At 45.5% G+C, this 23,105-nt stretch overlaps 1 protein-coding gene and 1 non-coding gene across 2 annotated transcripts in view; one reads left to right on the forward strand and one right to left on the reverse strand.

Annotated features, from left to right (window-relative positions):
- The window catches only part of LOC120381416 (zinc finger protein 271-like), a 1,091,725-nt gene that overhangs the window by 981,343 nt on the left and 87,277 nt on the right, over positions 1–23,105 (reverse strand). The window contains exons 3-4 of the mRNA XM_039499604.1: positions 16,748–16,762; positions 13,872–14,414 (exon numbers count right to left, since the gene is read on the reverse strand). Coding sequence (XP_039355538.1) covers positions 13,872–14,414; positions 16,748–16,762 — 558 coding nt within the window. The remainder of the gene's footprint in view (positions 1–13,871; positions 14,415–16,747; positions 16,763–23,105) is intronic.
- TRNAT-AGU lies at positions 6,449–6,522 on the forward strand. The gene has a single exon. It is a non-coding gene; the product is annotated as a tRNA-Thr (tRNA).

Raw genomic sequence — 23,105 nt, forward strand, 5'->3', positions numbered from 1 at the left:
TGCCTTAACCAGCGGTAGTCGATTATTTTATCAAGATTCAAATTTCTTGGTCAAGGTATAATCAATGTATAGACGCCAGAGAAAATAATACACTGATGCTAATGAGAAGAATATAGAAATATTTTGCAGTCACTATGGGCATAACTATGATTGTTTTGTGTTTCACTCTTTATATATGGCACCACCTTCCTTCCCTTTAGACTTCTAAAAGCAACAAAGAATCCTGTGGCACCTTATAGACTAACAGACGTTCTGCAGCATGAGCTTTCGTGGGTGAATACCCACTTCTTCAGATGCAAGTCTTAGCCTTAGTCTTTAGACTTCTAGTTTACCAAGGGTAAAACTAAACAACTCTTCAGATACCAGGGATTTGATGTAGCTGCTTTCAATCCTCCGGCTCTGCCGGGATAAGTAACATTTCAGGCTGTCACTGAACTGAAGGAGGGAGATCCTTTTTTGACAGGTTACGCCTCCTCTTAAAGGTGTTTATCTGGCAGCCTTGGTTCCCAGGTCTCTCCTGAGGGAAGAAAGTTTCTGTGCAAAATACCAAACCTTTTAACAGAGCGGAGGGAAAGGGAACGGCCACATGATGAGGCCAATATGTACCACAACATGATTCTTTTATGTGGGATGACTCTGAACACTGACTGATCTGCACTCTCTTGTGTTTGAAGAGATGTTGAGTTTTGCACTTGGGAACCTATAAGGCTGAAGCAATGTTATGGATAGTGACACTGTGATGGAAGGGTTATTTAAGGTTGTAAAAATTGTTAAAAACACTGAGCTTAAACGTGAACTGCCTGTTATTAAAGGCTGGTTTCCCCACGTTGGTTCCATAAGCTCTGCTAGAAAGGCCCTGGGTTCTCTCCTGCCTCGGTGGGAACTAGAGGGAATCGTCCCCTGCTGCCCTTGGCTCCAGGCTGATTTTTCTGTGGAGGGGGTGTGGAATTGAGTTGTTTGCTGTTGAGAAGGGAGCCAGGCCAGTTCTCAGGGAACGAGAACTCCCAGCATCTGCCCAGCCCAACCCACGCTGCTGCCCTGTCCCAGCCTCTGTTCCCCTGGGGGCCCTGCATATTTGACTCTAGAGCAGGCCGGGAGCAGCAGCTGAGGCAGAGGACACCTGGGCTGGGCAGATAGGAGGGAATTTAGCAAGTGGAAATGGTAAAACCGCAGTGAAGTATTACCTTGGACTCGACGGCATTTCTCCATTGGTCTGTCTGCTTTGGGGCAGGGACAATGACACGTCCTGCTGCATTGGTCATTTCAAAGGTGGTTTAGGATTTTCATTCTCAGACACGGTGCACAAAGCAGGACTTAACCCAGCGTGCAAACGAAATGAGCCACTCACAGGTTCTGGCAGCCACAATGAGCAGTTGGTGCAAGAGCTCAGACCTGCCCCTGTCCCAGAGGGAGGGGGGGTGTCTACAAGGGGCTTGGACCACTGATCTATCAGCGCCTAACTCCCAAACTTTCAGTAACTCTATCATCAGTGCCCATGAGTGTAATTTAAACCATGAGAAAAACCACACTGGGCTAGACCAAAGGCCCATCTAGCTCTGAATCTTGTCCTCTGACAGTAGCCAATAGCAGGTGCCCCCAAAACCACCCGTGGGAGTGGAACCCAGGATCACCTGTTTACAAGGCAGGTGCTTTAGCCGGCTAAGTCATGGTGCCTGCCTGGGTGTAAGATATAGTGTCTGCCCACACCTGACTCCCTGCCATCTCCACCAGGACCTGACAAGCTTTCCTTGTGTTTGGATTCTGCAAAGCAGAGGAGGAGGTGACGTTTTCCTTGCAAGCTGTGTGTGTGTGTGAATCTTTGGCCAGGTCTGCACTACAAAGTTGTTTCAGCAGAAATATATTGCTCAGGTGTGTGAAGAACACACAACGCTCCCTCGGTCGGCAGCTTGGTGTGGCTGGTGTACACACTGCAATGCCACGTCTGGCGACAAAACTGCCCTGTTTTGGTGACAAAATAAAACCACTTCGATGAGAGGCCTAGAGCTTTTTGCAGCAAACTTACAGTGACAGAGTGCTAGTGTAAATGCTGCTGGTCATTAAATCACCATAACTGGCCTCTGCCAGTATCCCACAATGCCTGCCGTGAACTCACCTGCCCTGCATTCCTGCTAAAGAGGCTGGGCCTCTCCCCTTTCATAGCTCTAGGAAGTTCTGGCAGCTTAGCCTGCTGTTCTGCTCCGGCAGCCAGGAGCAAATCACTGCCGTGGAATGCTGCTCTCCGGCCCTGCGAACACAGAGCAGGGGGCGGGAACTTCCATACATGGGGGGGGGCACCGGCATCCAAACTGTGACACCCCATGACACCCCTTCCCTCGAGGAGGCTCTTACCTTCTAAACAGGGACGGCTGTTTTCTAGTAAAATCACTAAAAGGGAAGGAGAAAACTCGAAAGAGGTTCCTCCTGGCGCTCACGTCCGTGAACTCGAATACTCTCTCAGTCCTCAGAGAGAGACCTGGAGAAGGAGACTTGCTGAAGCAAAGCCACAGGGGTCTCTGAGGTTTCCCTGGCCCCTCGCCCCTGTCCTGCCTGGCTGATGGCAGCATCTCTCTGTGAGGTCACCACCTCCCCCCCACACCTTTGACCAATAGTCTGAGGTCTTGCAAAAGGCCTTTGTGATGTCACTGCCACACCCCTCCCTTGCTGGGCTAATGTCCTGCCCCTGGCCAGGCACTGTGGAGGTTTGAGTTACTCCCTGTGGATCACCCCACTCAAGGAGCGTTCGTTCTAGGCAGCAAGCCGGCTAGACAGGGAAACATCAGACGCTGCTCCCAATGCTACACTCAGTTTTTCAGAAATTAGTCGACTTTAGGGCCAGAAGAGACCATTAGAGCATCTAATCTGACCCCCTGTGTATCACAGGCCTCCTGCAGGACACAAGAGCTACTTTGGGGGCAAACACATTCCAGAAAGGCATCTAGTCTTCATGAAATGACATCAGGAGATGGAGAATCCACCACTTTCCTTGGTAGCTTGTTCCTGTGGTGAATCATCCTCGCTGTTGAATATTTGTGCCTTAGTTGTAATATGAATTTGTCTCTTTTCACCTTCCAGCCATTGGGTCTTGTTATTCCTTTCTCTGCTATTTTAAAGAGTCCTTTAATATCCAATCTTTTCTCTCCATTAAGGCACTTCAACACTTCAATGAAGTCACCTTTCAATCTTCTTTTGATCAGCTGAACAGGTTGAGCTCTTTCAATAGCTCACTAGAAGGCATTTTCTTCCAGACCTCACAACATTTGTTGGCTTTTTCTGCCCCAGCTCCAGTTTCACAACATCTTTTTCAAATGAGGACACCAAAGCTGAAGGCAGTATTCCAGTATCAGTCTCACTGATGCCGTGTCACCTCCTGTGACATTATTGACATAATCTGTAACTGTATAGATCACCGTTGCGACTGCTGTTCTATATTTACAGCCAATATTGTAGAAAGGTGTCGTGCAAGGGGTCTATGGAGAGGTTCTGATTGGTTGATTATAATGATGCTATCTCTAGATGTGTATCATTTTTTTAGTTGACGTTATGAATATTGGCTCCATGCTGCCCGTATTTCAATCTTGTGCTCTGCTTCCGGTGTCAGTTCTGTCTAGCCTGCTTGATGGCCCATTAAGGACCATCAGCTATACAATCGCCCCATTGAGAGAAGACAGATACACCTTGTGACTCAGCAAGGTAGCAGGGACCTGCCTATGGAGAGAACTCTAAGGTTTTTCTATACCACGTGCTGGATAGAGTGTCCTTGGGACAAAGAAAGCAAAGACAACATGGCAAGAGACTATAAAAGGCTGATGCCTCGTCTCCATCTTGTCTTCAATCCTGCTTCATACCTCTGGAGGGACTTTGCTACAAACTGAAGCTCTGTACAAAGGACTGAATGACCCATCCCAGCTTTGAATAGACTCCAGAGTCTTGATTTGAACCTGCAGTTTATTCCATCACTGTTACAAGCCTGAACCAAGAACTTTGCCATTACTGTATGTGAAGGGTTCAAATCCATGTGCATTTTATATAACAACCTGGTCTATGGATTGTGCCAGTTCTTTTCCAGACCCAAAGTCCAGAGTATGGTCAAGGACCAGAGGCCTAGCAAATAGTGACCAGCTAAGAGAAAGCTGGGGTAAACAGAAAGCCTTGCTTGCTAAAATAGGCCTGGTCAGCAAATTGCCAGGTGTTGGAGCTTAGAACTAAATGATTGTGTCTTATTCAGAATTGCAGACTGAACAAAGAATCCCTATTCCTATTGTGTTTGTTTCTTCTCTAGGGAGACATTCTTCCCACAGATCCAACCTTGAGTTTATGAAAAGTTGGCACGTCAGTATAAGATATGGCATCCTTCCACCTCCCTTCCAAGGGACCAATGCCTGCCTTTAGACACACAGAAAACAATCTTTATTGCCATATACTTTCACACTTTCTTTGCTTTAACCCCTAGGAATGTACCTGTTGGACAATCAAAGGAGTTGCTCCATTCCTATGGATCCCAAATCAGAATTCAACATATATATTTTATACTAATAACATTTTAGCAAAGTATTAATGAAATGTTAACTTGCTAACTTGAGACCATGGGTGGAGACATTATCTAATCTGTTAATCATTGGCTAATGTGCTTATCCTGTCTTGCAAAACCCGTCCCAGGGTGTGGAACTGCCTAGCCTGTCACTTTCCCCCGCCCGTGGAAAATCTATATATTCTACTGTAATTAATTAACTAACAGTGTCTCTGAGCCTAATAAGCACTCCGCCAGCACTGTGTGTAATAAAGTCCTATTCGTGACCTCTACACGATGGAGATTTATGTCCTTCACAGACACCTGCTGAATAAAGAGGAGATTCAGCATCCAGCTTGGCTGAATGTGTCTCCTCTCCCCACAGCTTGGTGATCTTTTGAGGAAATGGAGAAGACTGCCTTTGCCTAGCTGTACATCGCTTGCAAAAGAAACAGGTCTTTTTGGTGACAAGTGTTGAAAGGAGCCATTAGACAAATGTGGAGACAGGAAAAATGTCCCCCAATTGAACTGGCATCTGTGGATGCTGAAGCCACAACACAGAGCGCTAAACACTATATGAGAACGGGTGGTGTCAGAAGAGTCTCTACCAAAGCCTTTTGCCACCAGCAGGGGCCTCTCTGTGCACAGAACTCCTGGTAGCGTGATGGCTGCAGGCAATGGAGAACTCCATTTTGGCATCTCTTTTGTGGTGAACATCTGCAGTGGCTATTAAAAGGTCTCTAGACAGTGATCTTTGTGAAGAGCTGGTTGAAGAACCTTCCTACTAATCAGGAGAGCCTGGCTTGGCCTGCCAGTTCTTCCTTGCCGAACCTAGTGTGTCTGTTGGCTCCTTTTTTTGTATCTCTTTTCAGAAAAAGAAAAGATCTGTCAGCAGAATCCTTCTAAGTGCTTGTTCAAGACAGAGAGAGCCTTCCTTGCGGCTAAGTCTCGGTGCCATGGGGCATGCCTCACCACAGCACCTCCTGCTGACCATCCTAGCAATTAGCTCTGGTTCATCGGTGCACCTTCATCTAGTAGCGTCTGGCCACCATCTGTTCTATCATTAGGACCCATGTTGCTCTCAGGACTTCAGTGTCCTCTTATGGACACAGCCCTCTGGCTGTGCCCCACTCAGTTCTCTCCCCGCTGCTGGGTGGGGGGGGTGTCCTCTACCCAGACACTTGCCTCAGTGGCCGGCTGCAGTCCAGGGTGTAGCCACCTGTGTCAGTGACTACTGAGGCAAAAGGTGTGAACCTCCAACCCTGCCATCTGTTTCCCTGGACCATTTCCCAACAGACCTAGAACCTTCCTCCACCTTTGTATCAGGGCCTTAGACTGGCAGTAGTCAGGCAGGAGGTCACTCATGCACCCCTTACCCCAGCACTACTCTGATCATGGTGCCCTCCCGGCTCCTTCCTTCCTTCCTTCCTTCGTTCACAGCAGCCAACCCTCCCTCCTCAAACTCCAAGGAGTGACTAAGTCTTGCTGTGCTGAGCAGCTCTTTATATATGGGCTGCTCCAGCAAGCCTTCTCCTGATTGGCTCTCCCAATAAGCCCTTTCTTGATAGGCTGGGTTCTGCACAGCCTCTTCAAGGCTGCCTTAATCTTTCTCCTGCTTGTTTGGGGCAGACAGCCCACCACACATGGAAAGTGGCAAATGAGAAGTCTGGAGCTGAAGGAAAGGTTACCATGACTCAGAACTGAGCCAAGGTTGCTGCGACTGAAACACAGATCACTAACCATTATATGATCACAGTGACTGGTGGGAGAGGCACATGTTAGAAGCCCTCTGTCTACTCAGCTGTGGCTTTCTGTGCACAGAGAGCCAGACACCTCAAGGTCTGCAAGTCTTGAGGGAAATGGGGAACGTCAGTACTTTCAAATTTGCAGGTGTTGACTTGAACCATCAAATGAAACAGTTGCAAATACCTTCTTCAGGCAGGCACCATGGCTTAGCTGGCTAAAGCACCTGTCTAGTAAACAGGAGATCCTGGGTTCAACTCCCAGTGGTGCCTTAGTGTATGGCTTTTGTCTCCTCTGCTCACATTTTCCTGGGTCTTCCTAGGAAACAGAAGAGGCCTCCCTTGGTATCCAAGTCATTGCTTGCTAAGGAAAAGGCTTCTTTGGAGAGAAGCATTGGAAACAATCAAATCACAAACCTGGAGTTGATGAAAACGCTGCTATGACTGGCATTGGCATGGCGGTTGCTTCAACTGCAATTGCTGCAACATGAGAGCCTGCGCCACACATCCTTGTGATTCCCTGGAGATGTTCACACACAGATGTCATGTCACCTTCCTTTTGATTGTCATTGATGAAAAATGGAGCGGTTGGGAGAAAAGTCCCAGAGAGTTGCACCGTGGCTAAGCTGGGTGACTCACCTGCCAGGTAAAGTGGAGTTAGGGATGCAGCTCCCAGTAGTGCCTTAACAAATGTGTCTGCTCTTCCCACCTTTTGGTGACTCTTTTGCGGAAACAGAGAAGACTGCCTCTGCCTTGCAATGCAAATGCTTGCAAAAGAAACCAGTTGTTTTTTCTGACAAGTGTCAGAAGGAGGCACATAAGAAATGTGGAGACAAGGAAAAGGTCATCGTAACTCAACTTGCATCCATGGCTCTTGAGGCCAGAACGCAGAGCACTAAGCACTGTATGACCACAGCAAAATCTAAACTTTACACCTTATTACACTAGGCAGTAGTTAGGTCAAGCAATTTTCTCATCCTACTGGATGTTACCCTCCTTAATACATAGAATTCCCCCTAAAACCTGGATTACTGTCCTCAGATGACCTTCATTTTCTCAGGATTCCTGCTGCTTCCAGCATAGGTGGGGGAGGAGAAAGGCAAAAACATGATGCCACAGTCTCCTATTTTATATCCTTAGTTCAAGTGTCTAGAAGACACTTGCCCAGACGTGTCCGGGTGGGCTCTGCTGAGTCACTAGGTTGGGGAATCCTCCTGGTGTGGTCTTGTGCAACTGAGTCATAGACTTGAGCGGTCCCCACAGTGTTGTGTTTGGGCATCTGTCACTGAATTGGAAATCCCTTAATTACAATTCCTCTGCTGATTCATGGCTGTTGAACACCCTCCTCGGCAGGGGTCACTAGCAAAATTATAGCCTATTTCAGTAACAACCATACAGCAAAATGCATAACTTCACACACCCTCATGCTATACATATTTGGACAGAATAACCGATTTCAGCAGATCATGACTTTTCATACGATAACTTACATGGAATGGTTTGTAAGACATATCACAGCCATATATGAATGATGACTATGTGAGCTACAGGGAGCTATTTTGAAGTACATCATGTCACAAAAGCCTCTAGAGACTGGCCTTTGGGGAGACTGGCTGAAGAGCCTTCTGAGTAACTGAGAGATCCAGGCTTGGCCCTGCCAGTTTGTGCGTGTGAACTAAACTTGTCCGTTGGGCTCCCTTTTTTGTGTCTCTTTCACAGAAACAGAGCAGAAGTTCTTGACCAATCCTTGAAAGTGCTTGTTCAAGACACAGGGAGCCTCTGTGCTGGGGCAGGGGTAGGGGTGCAGGAGGTGGTCGGGGGTGGAGGTGCTTACCTCGGGCAGCACAGCTCCCAAAGTGACTGACACACACTCCCCTCCAGCAGTGGCTCCTAGGCAGTGGGATACGGGGGCGGGTCAGCTGTGGCGTTTGCACTCAGGGCTGCAGGGATATGCCGGCCACTTCCAGGAGCAGTGTGGCAGGGAGGGAGGGGGCAGAGTGGGCAGGGAGCCGCCATAGCGCTGCTGGCACATCTCCGTGTGTCACTTGGGGAGGCATCAGGTCTCTGTGGGCTGCCTGGGGCAGGGGCCGAGGGGGCTCGGGCCACCCCTTTGCCTTCTCTCTCCAGGCTCCCAGCCCATCTTGCCGGCCGACAGGGATTTTAGGGTGCAGCAGTGCAGGGAGCAGGAAGGGCTAACCACAGCGGCTGCCTCCCCCCCCCCCACATGCAGGAAAATGGCTTGACCTGCTGGCCCCACAGACTAAGGCACCAGGCCTCCAGCTTGCCCCATTCCACCCAATGGGTTGATCTTTTGGCCAGAATTATTTGCAGTCGGGATTTCCCCCAACAGTGCCCCACAGGGGTCCAGGGTCAGCTCCAGCACAGGCCACACAGAAAGGCTTAATGCTTGAGCTGCAGCACATGCTGGGCAGGCTCTAGGCCAGGCTCCCCGTGGCAGGAGAGAAGAAGAAGACTTGGCCCTTGGAGGGGCAGGCTGGGGCTTCCTGGATCCCATTTGCTCACAGCCAGCGCCCTGCCCCCACTCACATGTCATCAATGGCACCCCCAGGTCAGCCAGAATGGAGCAGCGGTTTTCACTGCACCAAGTCCACTTACGGCTTATAGGCAACTCCCAACCCCACCCCCCCACAGCCCACCATGTCAGCCAGAAAGGAGCCCACTCAGTCTCGCCATTGCTGCTTTTCCTTCCCCCCAGAACCCCATTGAAAGGTGATGTCATCCCACATAAAAGAATCATGTTGTGGTACATATTGGCCTCATCATGTGGCCGTTGCCTTTCCCTCCGCTCTGTTAAAAGGTTTGGTATTTTGCACAGAAACTTTCTTCCCTCGGGAGAGACCTGGGAACCAAGGCTGCCAGACAAACACCTTTAAGAGGAGGCATAATCTGTCAAAAAATGATCTCCCTCCTTCAGTTCAGTGACAGCCTGAAATGTTACTTATCCCACCAAAGCCGGAGGACGGAAAGCAGCTACATCAAATCCCTGTGTAGCTAGCAGGAATGAACACAAACACTCCCTGGTATCTGAAGAGATGTTTAGTTTTACCTTTGGTAAACTAGAAGTCTAAAGGGAAGGAAGGTGGTGCCATAAAGAGTGAAACACAAAACAATTATCATAGTTATGCCCATAGTGACGGCAAAATATTTCTATATTCTTCTTATCATCATCAGTGTCTTATTTTCTCTGGCGTCTATACATTGACTATACCTTGACCAAGAAATTTGAATCTTGATAAAATAATCGACTACCCCTGGTTGAGGCAATGGACTTGATACCCACTCGGGCGTCCCTACACAGGTTCAGGTACTAACAACAGTGGCTGCCTTTTAGCCATAGCTTTTAATCAGGGCGATACATTGATCCTGTGAAATCATTTCCCAGCCGGAGTCCATCGCCCACATTCCTTAGGGCATTGGGCCACCATGGGGACATTTCATTTCCTCTCTCAATTTCACACAGACACAATTTCCTTTGCACAGATCCATGAACAGCAAAACCTCCCTGTGTCTCTTGTCTGAGCCAGGGCATTCGATTCCATTGAAACCTTCTCTCCTGCAATAGCAATGGTCATGCAGAGGGACAAGGCCACCATCACCTCTGACAGTAAGATATTGGATCAGCTCTTTCTTTACGTTCCTGTTGTTAGTCCATGAAACATCAGGGATGGATGCAAGGCTGAGCTCACGCACCAACCCCCTGAAACATTTCAGTGCCCCAGAGAAATCCTGACTCCGGCTATTGGCATGATCTGATGGAGATTCGAAGAGGAACGGGACGGTCTGAATTGTCAGTGTGGGGAATGAACAACAATCTATAGCAATGTCATTAACCACATACACTCTCTAATCATGCTCCAGCCGGAAGGGAAATGGGCAGGAACCCTTGTTGTTCAGCCATGGACACACTTACACTAATGCACAGTCAGGAGTGTGCTGGGGGAGCTGGTCTGAGCAATTTGAAGTGACAATTCAGTGAGAACAGAATCATTGTGTAGTGAAGCACCTATACATCAAGTAGTTATGGCCGAGTGGTTAAGGCGATGGACTAGAAATCCACTGGGGTCTCCCCAGGCAAGTTTGAATCCTGCCAACTACGGAAGCATTAGTGTATTGTCACTGCTCTTGTTGTAGTGCCGGAGCATCCACAGAGCCAGACCTGGTCTCACTCTGAGGCTGTCTACACTTAAAATGTTGCTGTGACACTGCTACAGCACTGTGGAGTAGACAGTTGCTACAGTGAGTGGAGGGGTTTTCCATCCCTGTAATAGCTACATTGACAGAACAATCTTTCCTTTCATTTAGCACTATCTAACCATGGCTTAGGGCAGCTTAATTATACTGATTCCAGGGTTTTTCACACCCTGAAAGACGTACATCACCCTCCCATTCCCTGGTCCTTCTCGCATGACCTGAGAGCAGCAATACCCGCAGTTCAAGAGGTGCAAACAATTCAATGTTTATTGGGGTAAACTTCCAGCAAGCAATGATTCCTATTTCCTTCCTCGGCATCACCCTTCCCAGCTCTGACACCACAGAGGCTTGTCTATGTCCCTGTTCCCATTCCCTCTTCCTATTCCACCCCTTAGCAAAACATAACTCCAATTCCCCAACCCTCATTCCATTCCCCCCCTTACTTCCTCATTGACTGCAGACTATATAGTAAAACTGGAGTTCTGCTTAGCTATACCTTAACCAATCATTTTACTGAAATGTAACCAATCCTAACATATTGTAACATGATTATCTAACCAGTTATACCCCACCACCTGAATTGCTTTACACCCAACAAATTAATTATCCAGCAGACAGAAACAATCACAGAACCAGACAGAGATTATACAGACAAGCAACAGGAAAGTGGAGACTACAGTGATAGAACCACAAAGAAATGAGGATTTCAGACCCCAGCTATTGATAAGTGAGTTGTTGCCAGACAGGATGCTATCATGGTAGAGGTTGTGGATGCTGGTTGCTTAACTGTCTGGCCCCCAGGGCAGGATTTTGAGGGTCTCCGAATGCCAGCACCCATCTTTTGTTCACTTAAAACGTGAGCAGGGAGATTCCAACACTGCGGAACTCATGGAACTCCAGGAAACGTGTAACTTTAGGTCCGGGTGAGTGTGCCTAAAAATCAGCTGTGCTGGAGAAGGTCTCTAGGAGTTGAAAGAGATGTGCCATCTTGGCCTCCCTAAAGAGTGTCATCAAATATTAATGAAAACTAGGGTTGATAAGTCACATTCTTTGTAGCGTTAGGATTGTGGACTGGTCCAAAGTGCCAGTTTTAAGACTCTTTTTTCCTCTCTCTTGGGTGTTCTGGTTTCTGCATAGAGACGTGGTTTCAAATCCCACTCCTGACATGACCATTTTCTTTTATCTGGAGAAAATGGCCTCACTTCAATCTCCTTTGCAACAATAGAGCACCATTTGTTTAGCTTTTCTATTCCAGTAGTTGTGAGAGACGTTCCAAACTAGGGGGAAACAGGGTCTTTTCTCTCAACCGATCAATTTTTGTCTTCCTTCATTCCAAGCCATTTTCTCAGATACAGCCGTATTTCCCACACTTTTTCGTTCAGCGTTCTTTGCTTTTATGAAATTTTAGGGTCATCATTTAATTGCCACACAACTGTACTTATGAAGTGAAGTGAAACACAATATTTTTTGGATATTCTTGCAGAAGAGTTTTGCTTTCTGACCTGGAATTGAACAGGGGCTACCCAAGAGGACAATGCTACTCCTTTTCTTGCCTCATCCGAAAAACATACATTCCTGATGCCCTTTGTTTCCTTGCCCTTTTTAGGGTAAATTTACACTTCTCAGAAGTAGAATCCTTTACAAAACCACTCAAAATCTCAGCTGTGTCGTAAGCAATGGCTTCCGGAAACGTGCCCAGCTTTTCTTTAATTTGGTGACACAGGTCCAGGCAAGGGACTGGATACAGGCCTGGATCAGAATCTTCATTACCAGAGCTAGAATTTCTATTTAAAAATAGCTATTTTTCTGTTGCTATTAGATTTCCAACACTGATTTCATTTTATACACATTTTTTGCATCTATTAAGGATAAATTGAACAAAAATACCACTTCTCTTTCCTCAACACCTGCATCATGAAGGGGAGCATTCCGAATAGGAAAGATCTTCTGTGGGTCATGGGTTACAAAAATGCTTCGGGAACCAAATACATGGGCACTTTGCCAAGTTAAAAATCACATAATGTGGAATTCTCTCCCCAAATCATCTGAGAAAATACTGACTTAAATAATTGAACTCCACTGTGATCATATGCACTTCCCTCAGTTAGTTGGGGTTCTGCTGTTGTTCACCATTTCCGAATAGAGATTTTAAATCACTGCTGTTTCTTTGTTAGCATGTGCAGTAAATTGGAGAGTTCTCCACTGTTGACAGAACTGCACTTGAACTGTCATCATGGAGGGGTGGGAAAAAGCAAAGCTGAAGTGACAAATGAGGATTTTAGGAAATGGTCATTTGTCTTCAATTCTCCAAGAAATCTGAGCTACGTCCTATTGAACTGAACTAATATCCAATTGGGTGAGCAAACAGCCTTCAGGAAAGAGAGAAACCCACATCACAGAGAGACAGAATACATGGCAATGAAAGTATCAAGAGAAATTCCAGAGCAGGTTACATCTGATTAGTTAGAATCAGGACAAGAGATTCTCCCATCACATTCTCCTCTGATCCATTCAAAGCAGCTTCACTCAGCACTCTCTCAATAGTCAGTTATATTATTTACAAAATTGTAAGCATCCCAGCATCCCATAATGGGGGACAAAATAGTCCTCTTGCAGGAAGTGGCTTTACCAATAGATGAAACCTGGAATTTAAATGCCAAATAATCACACTATGTTTGGGATTCATTTAAATTCCCCTTCCAGGTCTTTGACACTTTCATCTCCAGTCATAGCGACTCTGATATAGGAGGAAAGAAATCAAAGCATCATCTCCAAGCACGGAGAGCTGAGAACTCTTCCTCATATGACATTTTGAGAAGTGGAGGGATAGAATGTGATGAAAATAAACTCTGCACAGAGAAGCCAAAATGTAACAGTTCTGGAGTGATGGGGAAGGAGGGAATCTCTGAACCACCCCATCTCCTTCCAGTGTCACAGAGCCTGAAATGACACTTTTTTCCCCTGCTCCTCTTTATTTAACTATAACATGAAAAATTCCCAATGTAACTGCTCTTTAGCACAACCCAGAGCAACGTGAGAACAACTGGCAAGGATTCAATCTGTATCACTGGCGACTCTAACAATCACTTTGCAATAGGAGGAAAGGTATAAATGTGATGCTCTCTGGTTCCTCATAAGAAGGGCACACTCCAGTTACTTGTGGGATAATTGAGTTGATAGAAAGGACAAATGGGCCCACCTCAAAAGAAGGCAAACTACAAAAGGCATAAATGGGCCACTCATCTGGCCAAGCTGAGGGATAACAGTGCTGCAAACAGTTCAAACAGATTAAAAAAGTTATTATGTGGGAATCAGGAAAAGTATGAAAGAAAAAAAATTGATAGCCCTAGAGGGTTTTATGGTGTTCACTGCCCTTGCAGATTCTCTGATGGCTAATATGAGCTGAGTGCCAAGAGAAGGTTTTTCCACACTCACGGCATTCGTAGGGCCTGTCCCCTGTGTGGCTCCTCTGATGAACAGAAAGGGTTGATGTTTGAGTGAAGGTTTTCCCACACTCACTGCATTTGTAGGGCCGGTCCCCTGTGTGGATTCTCTGATGAACAGAAAGGGCTGATCTACGATTGAAGGTTTTCCCACACTCATGGCATTCGTAGGGCCTGTCCCCCGTGTGGATTCTCTGATGTTCAGAAAGGTTTGATCTTTGAGTGAAGCTTTTCCCACACTCACGGCATTCGTAGGGCCTTTCCCCCGTGTGGATTCTCTGATGTTCAGAAAGGTGTGAGCTGCTAGTGAAGCTTTTCCCACACTCAAGGCATTCGTAGGGCCTGTCCCCTGTGTGGATTCTCTGATGTTTAGAAACGTCTGAGCTGCTAGTGAAGCTTTTCCCACACTCACGGCATTCGTAGGGCCTGTCCCCTTTGTGGATTCTCTGATGTTTAGAAAGGTCTGATCGGCGACTGAAGGTTTTCCCACACTCACAGCATTCGTAGGGCCTGTCCCCTGTGTGGATTCTCTGATGATTAAGAAGGGCTGAGTAGTCACATAAGTTTTTTCCACACTCTGTGCATGTATTTTTTCTCTTTCCAATGATGATTTCCTGCTTTGTTGTGGTTTCCTTGAGGTCCTTCTGAGTTCCCTAAGGGCTTGGCTACACTTACAAATTTGCAGCGCTGCAGCAGGGTGTGAAAACACACCCTCTGCAGCGCTGCAAATGTGGCGCTAGGCCGCCAGTGTAATCGCCAGTGTATCAGCCCCAGCGCTGGGAGCCGCGCCCAGCGCTGTCCGTTATTCCCCACAGGGAGCTGGAGTACGGACAGCGCTGGGAGAGTTTTCTCCCAGCGCTGGCGCTTTGACTACACTTAGCGCTTCAAAGCGCTGCCGCGGCCAGCGCTGCCGCGGCAGCGCTTTGAAGTTTAAGTGTAGCCATAGCCTCAGAGGAAATACGTTTACCCATTTTCACCCCCGGCTGGTTTCCTTGTTCTCTCTCTGGTCTGTGCTGAATCTCACAGGATTTTTCCTCCTCATGACTCCTGGACACATTGCTTTTTGATCTTTGCAATAATGCTCTGTGTTTATCCACTTGCTGAACATTTTTCTGCTGAGAATTCTGCTCCTCTTTCTCACATGCCATTGCATCACCTGCGGTGAAAAAGACAGAAACATCAAACAGGGATGAAAAGTGAAAAGCTAAAACAACCTACGTGCTGGAGGGAGGTCAAATAAAAATCACAAACTGAACTCCCCATACTCTTCCCCAAAACAGGAGAGAGGAGGATCAATTTGGCTTTCAAATGCCATCCAAATTCTCAGGGGAAGGGAGGAAGCTACTGCCTGGTGTCTGCTAGAATCTACGGGAAGCCATGAGCTATAATTACCCTGAGAATATGACCCCTGCTGGCAACAATAATGAACTGAGAGACCTCTCAAGGGCTTGGTAGGGCATCCCAGATGTTTCCTTCAGGCACTTTCACACTCAGAGTTGGTTTAATGTTTCCTCACCTCTGCAGGAAGATCTCAGGGTATGTTTTCCCTCTGAACCCTGCAGGTCTGAGACCCACGGCTCTTCCCCTTGTTCCAGCTGGGAGATCACATCAGGTTTGGAAAATGGAAACCCTGCTCAGATGAAAGAAAACAAAGGAGTTCCGTTGATTTCATAAAACTTTGTCATAAAAAACATTATATTAATTTAACTTTAATACTTAGTGTGACCCAGTGTGCCTGGGCTAGTCCTCACTGAAAATGCCAAGACCAGGGCAGGCTGAAAAAGGGAGAGCAGAGGCTCCCCAAACTGGTGGTTAACACGGAAGTTAAACTCACCGACCAGTCACCAACTGTGCATCTGATCCCCCACACTGGTTATCGAGAAACTGAAAAAAGAAATCACACGGCCCCCTTTATTGCATCCCAGTTCTCTGGCTCCTAATCAGCACCTAGGTCCAGCACAGTGAGAGGTTATTTAAAAACTCTGCTCACATAAACAAAGTGTTCTTCTGACCCCAGAGTCAGTCACATTACCCGGTCAGTATAGGTTTGGATCTTACTCAAAATACTACGATGCCAGCCAGTCATTGGCATCTAAACTAAAGGTTTATAAGCAAGAAAGCATCTAAACTAAAGGTTATTATAAAAGAAAAAGAAAAAGGGAGTTGTTAAATGGGAAAGCAGTCAGACACATTCAGAAATCTATACATCTGGTTCTTAGCAGTATTGGTGAGTTCCTGGCTTGAAAGGCTCTCTGGCACACATCCACATTATTCAGTCCTTTGTTCAAGCCTTCAGTTTGTAGAGAACTTGCTCCAGAGGTAGGAAGGGGGATTGAAGACAAAATGGAGATGATGCAGCTGCCCTTTATATTCCTTTTGCCAAGTGGCTTCTAATTCCTGTGTCCCAAACACAAGCTTCACAGCACATGGCATGGAAAAGCCTTGGAGTTCTCAGTACACAGTGTGATACAGCCTGGCCAGAGGGCAGCAGGAGAGGGTTAGCAGGGAGCCTTATTCCCTGCAGAGGGAAGAAAGTTTGCTATAGATTAACTAGAGCACCTGAAGCCAATTAGAGCACCTGCAGTCAGTCACCTGATAAAGACCCTTGCTCCAATCAGACAGGGAAGGAGCTGGAGCAGAAGGATTGGTATTGGAGCAGAGAACAGTTTGAAGGGAAGCAGAGGAAAGTTTGGAGAAGTGCTGCAATGGGCTAAGAAGTCCAAGACCCTAGGTAAGGGCACCTGGCTTGTACAGAGGAGGGCAGGAAGCCCCACAAGCTGAAGGGTAGGAGCGGGAAGTAGCCCAGGGGAAGGAACCATCAGTTCAAGTGGTTCACCACTAACCTCAGGGCCCCTGGGCTGGGACCTGGAGTAGAGGGCGGGCCCAGGTCCCTCCCTCTCCACTCCCCTCCTTAAGGACACTAGTGGGGCAGTTAATATTCCAATTCAGGGGCAAGAAATGGTGCCCTGAACCGCCCCCCCCCCCCCAAGAAGAGAAAGCACAAGACCCATCATAATAGTGCCGGCAATTTGCCACAACAGGCATAACCCTGCATGTCTTGCTGACTCAATAGGTGTATCCCCTTAATCCTTTCCATGGGTTCATTGTATGGCTGATGACCCTGGCTGGGCCATCGAACAGGCTGGGCAGCGCTGATGCCAATATGTCTGGGGGTGTCACTCAGAAACACTGCACAAGTCTGGAATACAGATATACCCTACATATCTGTAACTCACAATAGAAACAAGATTATCATACTTGGAAACTCATAACATTTTCACTGACTCCTTACATGGCATATATAGCACGATTCATTGCAATTTCATCATATTGGTATTGTGATACAGCATGGCCAGAGGGCAGCAGGAGAGTGTTAGCAGGGAGCCTTATTCCCTGCAAGGGGAGGAAGGTTTGCTACAGATTAACTGGAGCACCTGAGGCCAATTAGAGCACCAGCAGTCAGTCAGGTGATAAAAACCCCCTGCTTCAGTCAGACAGTGTGGGAGTTGGAGTAGGAAGGTTTAATGTAAATAATATAATATAATTAATATTAATATATAATACCCATATATATGTTGGGAACACACAGACATTTAACAAAGTTCTAGCCTTTCCATTGGCTCTTTTGGTCAGGTGCCCAATACTTTTTTTTTTTAAACCCTGTTGGCTTGTTAACCCTTTAGAGGTAAAGCAAGCAGAGAACTCGCACCAACAGGGATTTTACAGCCAACTGGCTGGCTGGGTGTTTATAAAAGGGAGATCCCTCCCCTCCCCTTCATTTATCACTGTAGGGCTTGTGAGGTACCATTTGAAAAGACATAATCTACTGAATATCCTCCTGTTAAACTGTGTAGCAACATTGTATGGAAAGTGATGAGATTTTACAGTATGATATTACTGAAAAAGCTGCAACCCTAACCTTAAGTTTCTCAGAGACAGCAAGGCAAATAGCTGGTCAAATAGCCATTCTCCACCAGGGGGAAGGTGTGAAGAAGACATTTACATTCCATCAGAGGGACACTTGAAGCTCGTATCTATGACAGCCTGTCACCATGACTCAGCTGAGAACTGAAGTGGTTTCTAGTACAAAGGACTGAATTATAAAAAGAGGTGAGGAAAATGCATGAGACTCTCTCTTCCCCCTTTTCCCTCTGCTCATGACAACTCCTGAAGAACTGAATGTGGGCGGCAGGGGCAGGTTAGGGGGAGTCCTGGCTGAAAGGAAAACCAGCCTGTCTCAGCACATGGTGAGAGAAACATTTGTTTTAAATCCCTTTTAGCTCGTTAGGTTAAACATTAGTTTGTGTTTTATCTTGAATTTCTTTCATAAACAATTCTGACTTTTATGCCTCATTACTTGTAGTCACTTCAAATCTTTTTCTTCAGTAGTTAATAATTTTGTTTCCTTTTTTTATCAAACCAGTGTGTTTGGATTAAAGTGTGTTGGAAACTCCATTTGGAATAACGAGGCTGGTGCATGTCATTTTCCATTGATGAAACAACAGATTTCATATGAGCTCCCATTGTTCAGGAGTGTGCTGGACACTACAAGATGCACATTTCTGGGGGAAGTTTGGGAGCAGAGAATTTTCTAGGGTTCTCCTGTGAGGCACTGTAATTTGTGAGTCACTGACTAGCAGCACTCAATACTGTGTAGCTGGGAGCGAGTTACATGCTGGAGACTGCGTGTGAACTGCCCAGGAGTGGCTGCTCTCACAGTAGAGCAGTGTAAAAGGCACCCCAGCCTGGGGAACTGAGGGAACACAGCTAACAACAGTCCAGATTGTACTGTGCTTAATGTCACAGACACTCAATTTCAAAGTCTCCCCTAAAACATACAGAAAGTAAATCCACGTCCCAGAAATCAAAGTCTCCCTGGCACTGCTTCTTGCTGATAGATGTGTCCAGAGACAAAGACAGAGTCCTGGGGAAGCTGGAAACATAAGCGTGGGGCTCAGTGCAGAACAGGAACAGGAAGGGCAGGGATATTATTGAATGCAGGATCTCAGCAGTACTAGATGTCAGGATAACACATAGTGCAGGCCACTGGCAAACATAATCACAAATATACATATAAAATGATGGGGTCTAAATTAGTTATTTCCATTGATTTATACAAGGGCAGTAAGATATTCTCTGTATTACTGTCTATCCCTTTCTAAATAATTCCTAACATCGTGTTTGCTTTTTTGACTTCCGCTGCACATTGCTGGATGTCTTCAGAGAACTATCCACAATGACAAAAAGATCTTTTTCCTGATTAGCCTAATTTTGCCCCCATCATATTGTATGTATAGTTGAGGTTATTTTTTCCAATCTGCATCACTTGACATTTATACACATTTGCCATTTTGTTGCCCAGTCACTTAGTTTTGTGAGATCTTTTTGAAGTTCTTCACAGTTTGCTTTGGTCTTAACTATCTTGAGCAGTTTAGTATTGTGACCTTATTGATATAATCTGGGACCATACAGAACATGGTTGCAACCAAGGTCCTGTAGTGGCACCAAATCTTATGTAAAGGGGGTCATATAAGGTGTCCAAGACCAGGTTATGGGTTGCTGGTTATAATTATGGTGTCTATATGTATGTATCATTTTGTAGTTGAAGTTTGAGTATTGGCTCTATCCTGTCTGTATTTCAAACTTATGCTGTGCTTCTGGGAGACATCCCAGACAAGCTGGTGTTAGCTCTGCCTAGCCTGCTTGATGGCCCATTAAGGACATCAGCTATTCAACTGACCCATTGAGGGAAGGCAGATAGGCCTTGTAACTCAGCAAAGTATGCAGGGACTTGCTCATGTGACTCCAGACTCCATTTTGCTGTCATTTTCCACAGTAAGAACAAAGAAGTGTTCTTACACCTGGAAAAGCCTATAAAAGGCTAATGCCTCATCTCCATCTTGTTTTCAATCCTGCTTCTTACCTCTGGAGGAACTTTGCTACAAACTGAAGCTCTGAACAAAGGACTGACTGACCCATCCCAGAGGAGGATGTACTCCAGAGATTTGATTTGAACCTGGAGTTTACTCCATCACTGCTACAAGCCTGAACTAAGAACTTTGCCATTACCGCATGTAATTGATTCAATTTAACCAATTCTAGCGCTCATCTTTATTTTTTTCCTTTTATGAATAAACCTTTAGATTTTAGATTCTAAAGGATTGGCAACAGCATGATTTGTGGGTAAGATCTGATGTGTATATTGACCTGGGTCTGGGGCTTGATTCTTTGGGATCAAGAGAACCTTTTTCTTTTATTGGGGTGTTTGGTTTTCATAACCATTCATCCCCAGGACAAGTGCACTGGTGGTGATACTGGAAGACTGGAGTGTCTAAGGGAATTGCTTGTGTGACTTGTGGTTAACCAGTGGGGTGAAACCAAAATCCTCTTTGTCTGGCTGGTTTGGTTTGCCTTGCCTTAGAGGTGGAAAAATCCCAGCCTTGGGCTGTAACTGCCCTGTTTTAAGCGATTTGTCACTCTCAGTTGGGTCCCACCAGAACCGCCTCGTCACAAGTATCATCTGCAAACTTTGCCACCTCACTGTTTACCTCTTTCTCCAGATCATTTATGAATATGTTGAAACGATTGGTCCTAGGACTGACCCTTGGGGAACACCACTCCTCTCCATTCTGAAAATTTACCATTTATTCCTACCCTTTGTTCCCTGTCTTTTAACCAGTTCTCAATCCATGAAAAGATCTTCCCTCTTATCCCATGATAACAATTTATGTAAGCGTCCTTGGTGAGGGACCTTGTCAAAGGCTTTCTGGAAATCTAAGTACACTATGTCCACTGGATCCCCCTTGTCCACATGTTTGTTGACACCTTCAAAGAACTCTAATAGATTAGTAAGACATGATTTCCCTTTACAGAAACCGTATTGACTTTTGCTCAACAATTTTTGTTCTATGTGCCTGACAATTTTATTCCTTTACTATTGTTTCAACTAATTTTCCTGGTACAGACGTTAGACTTACTGGTCTGCAATTGCCAGGATCGCCTTTAGAGCCCTTTTTAAATATTGGCGTTACATTAGCAATCTTCCAGTCATTGGGTACAGAAGCCAATTTAAAGACAGGTTACAAACCATAGCTAATAGTTTCCCAATTTCACATTTGAGTTCCAATCGTCCAGTGGTCCCACTGGTGGTTTAGCAGTCTTCCTGCTTTTGTTATTACCTTTTGAGTTTTTGGCTAGCCCCTTCTTCAAACTCCTTTTTGGCTTTTCTTATTACATTTTTACACTTAATTTGGTAGTGTTTATGCTCTTTTCTATGTACCTCACTAGGATTTGACTTCCACTTTTTAAAAGATGCCTTTTTATCTCTCACTGCTTCTTTTACATGGTCATTAAGCCACGGTGACTCTTTTTTAGTTCTTTTGCTGTGTTTTTTAATTTGGGGTATATATTTAAGTTGGGCTTCTAATATTGTGTTTTTGAAAAGTGTCTATGCAGCTTGCAGGGATTTCACTCTAGTCATTGTACCTTTTAATTTCTGTTTAACTAACCCCCTCATTTTTGCATAGTTCCCCTTCCTGAAATTAAATGCCAGTGTTGAGCTGTTCTTCCCACCACAGTAATGTTAAATGTTGTTATATTATGGTCACTATTTCCAAGCGGTTCTGTTACAGTTAGCCCTTGGACTAGATCCTGTGCTCCACTCAGCACTAAATCAAGAGTTGCTTCTCCCATTGCGGGTTCTTGTACCAGCTGCTCCAAGAAACAGTCATTGAAAGTATCCAGAAATTTTGTCTCTGCATTTTGTCCTGAGGTGACATGTACCCAGTCAATATGGGGATAATTGAAATCACCCACTATTATGGAGTTCTTTATTTTGATAGCCTCTCTAATCTGCCTTCGCATTTCATCCTCACTATCACTGTCTTTGACAGGTGGTCAATAACAGATCCCTATTGTTATATTCTTATTAGAGCATGGAATTACTATCCAGAGAGATTCTATGGAACATGTGGTTTCATTTAAGATTTTTACTTCATTTGAGTTTACATTTTCTTTAACATACAGTGCCACTCCCGTCCCCATCCCCCGAGTATGGGGGGATCCGGTGGACATAATGTACTTAGATTTCCAGAAAGCCTTTGACAAGGTCCCTCACCAAAGGCTCTTACGTAAATTAAGCTGTCATGGGATAAAAGGGAAGGTTCTTTCATGGATTGAGAACTGGTTAAAAGACAGGGAACAAAGGGTAGGAATTCATGGTAAATTCTCAGAATGGAGAGGGGTAACTAGTGGTGTTCCCCAAGGGTCAGTCCTAGGACCAATCCTATTCAATTTATTCATAAATGATCTTGAGAATGGGGTAAACAGTGAGGTGGCAAAGTTTGCAGATGATACTAAACTGCTCGAGATAGTTAAGACCAAAGCAGACTGTGAAGAACTTCAAAAAGATCTCACAAAACTAAGTGATTGGGCAACAAAATGGCAAATGAAATTTAATGTGGATAAATGTAAAGTAATGCACATTGGAAAAAATAACCCCAACTATACATACAATATGATGGGGGCTAATTTAGCTACAACAAGTCAGGAAAAAGATCTTGGAGTCATCGTGGATAGTTCTCTGAAGATGTCCACGTAGTGTGCAAAGGCGGTCAAAAAAGCAAACAGGATGTTAGGAATCATTAAAAACGGGATAGAGAATAAGACTGAGAATATATTATTGCCCTTATATAAATCCATGGTACGCCCACACCTCGAATACTGTGTACAGATGTGGTCTCCTCATCTCAAAAAAGATATTCTAGCACTAGAAAAGGTTCAGAAAAGGGCAACTAAAATGATTAGGGGTTTGGAGAGGGTCCCATATGAGGAAAGATTAAAGAGGATAGGACTCTTCAGCTTGGAAAAGAGGAGACTAAGGGGGGATATGATGGAGGTATATAAAATCATGAGTGATGTTGAGAAAGTGGATAAGGAAAAGTTATTTACTTATTCCCATAATACAAGAACTAGGGGTCACCATATGAAATTAATAGGCAGCAGGTTTAAAACAAATAAAAGAAAGTTCTTCTTCACGCAGCGCACAGTCAACTTGTGGAACTCCTTACCTGAGGAGGTTGTGAAGGCTAGGACTATAACAATGTTTAAAAGGGAACTGGATAAATTCATGGTGGCTAAGTCCATAAATGGCTATTAGGCAGGATGGGTAAGGAATGATGTCCCTAGCCTCTGTTTGTCAGA

Source organism: Mauremys reevesii, linkage group 14, assembly GCF_016161935.1.
Source record: "Mauremys reevesii isolate NIE-2019 linkage group 14, ASM1616193v1, whole genome shotgun sequence".
Lineage (NCBI taxonomy): Eukaryota > Metazoa > Chordata > Testudines > Geoemydidae > Mauremys > Mauremys reevesii.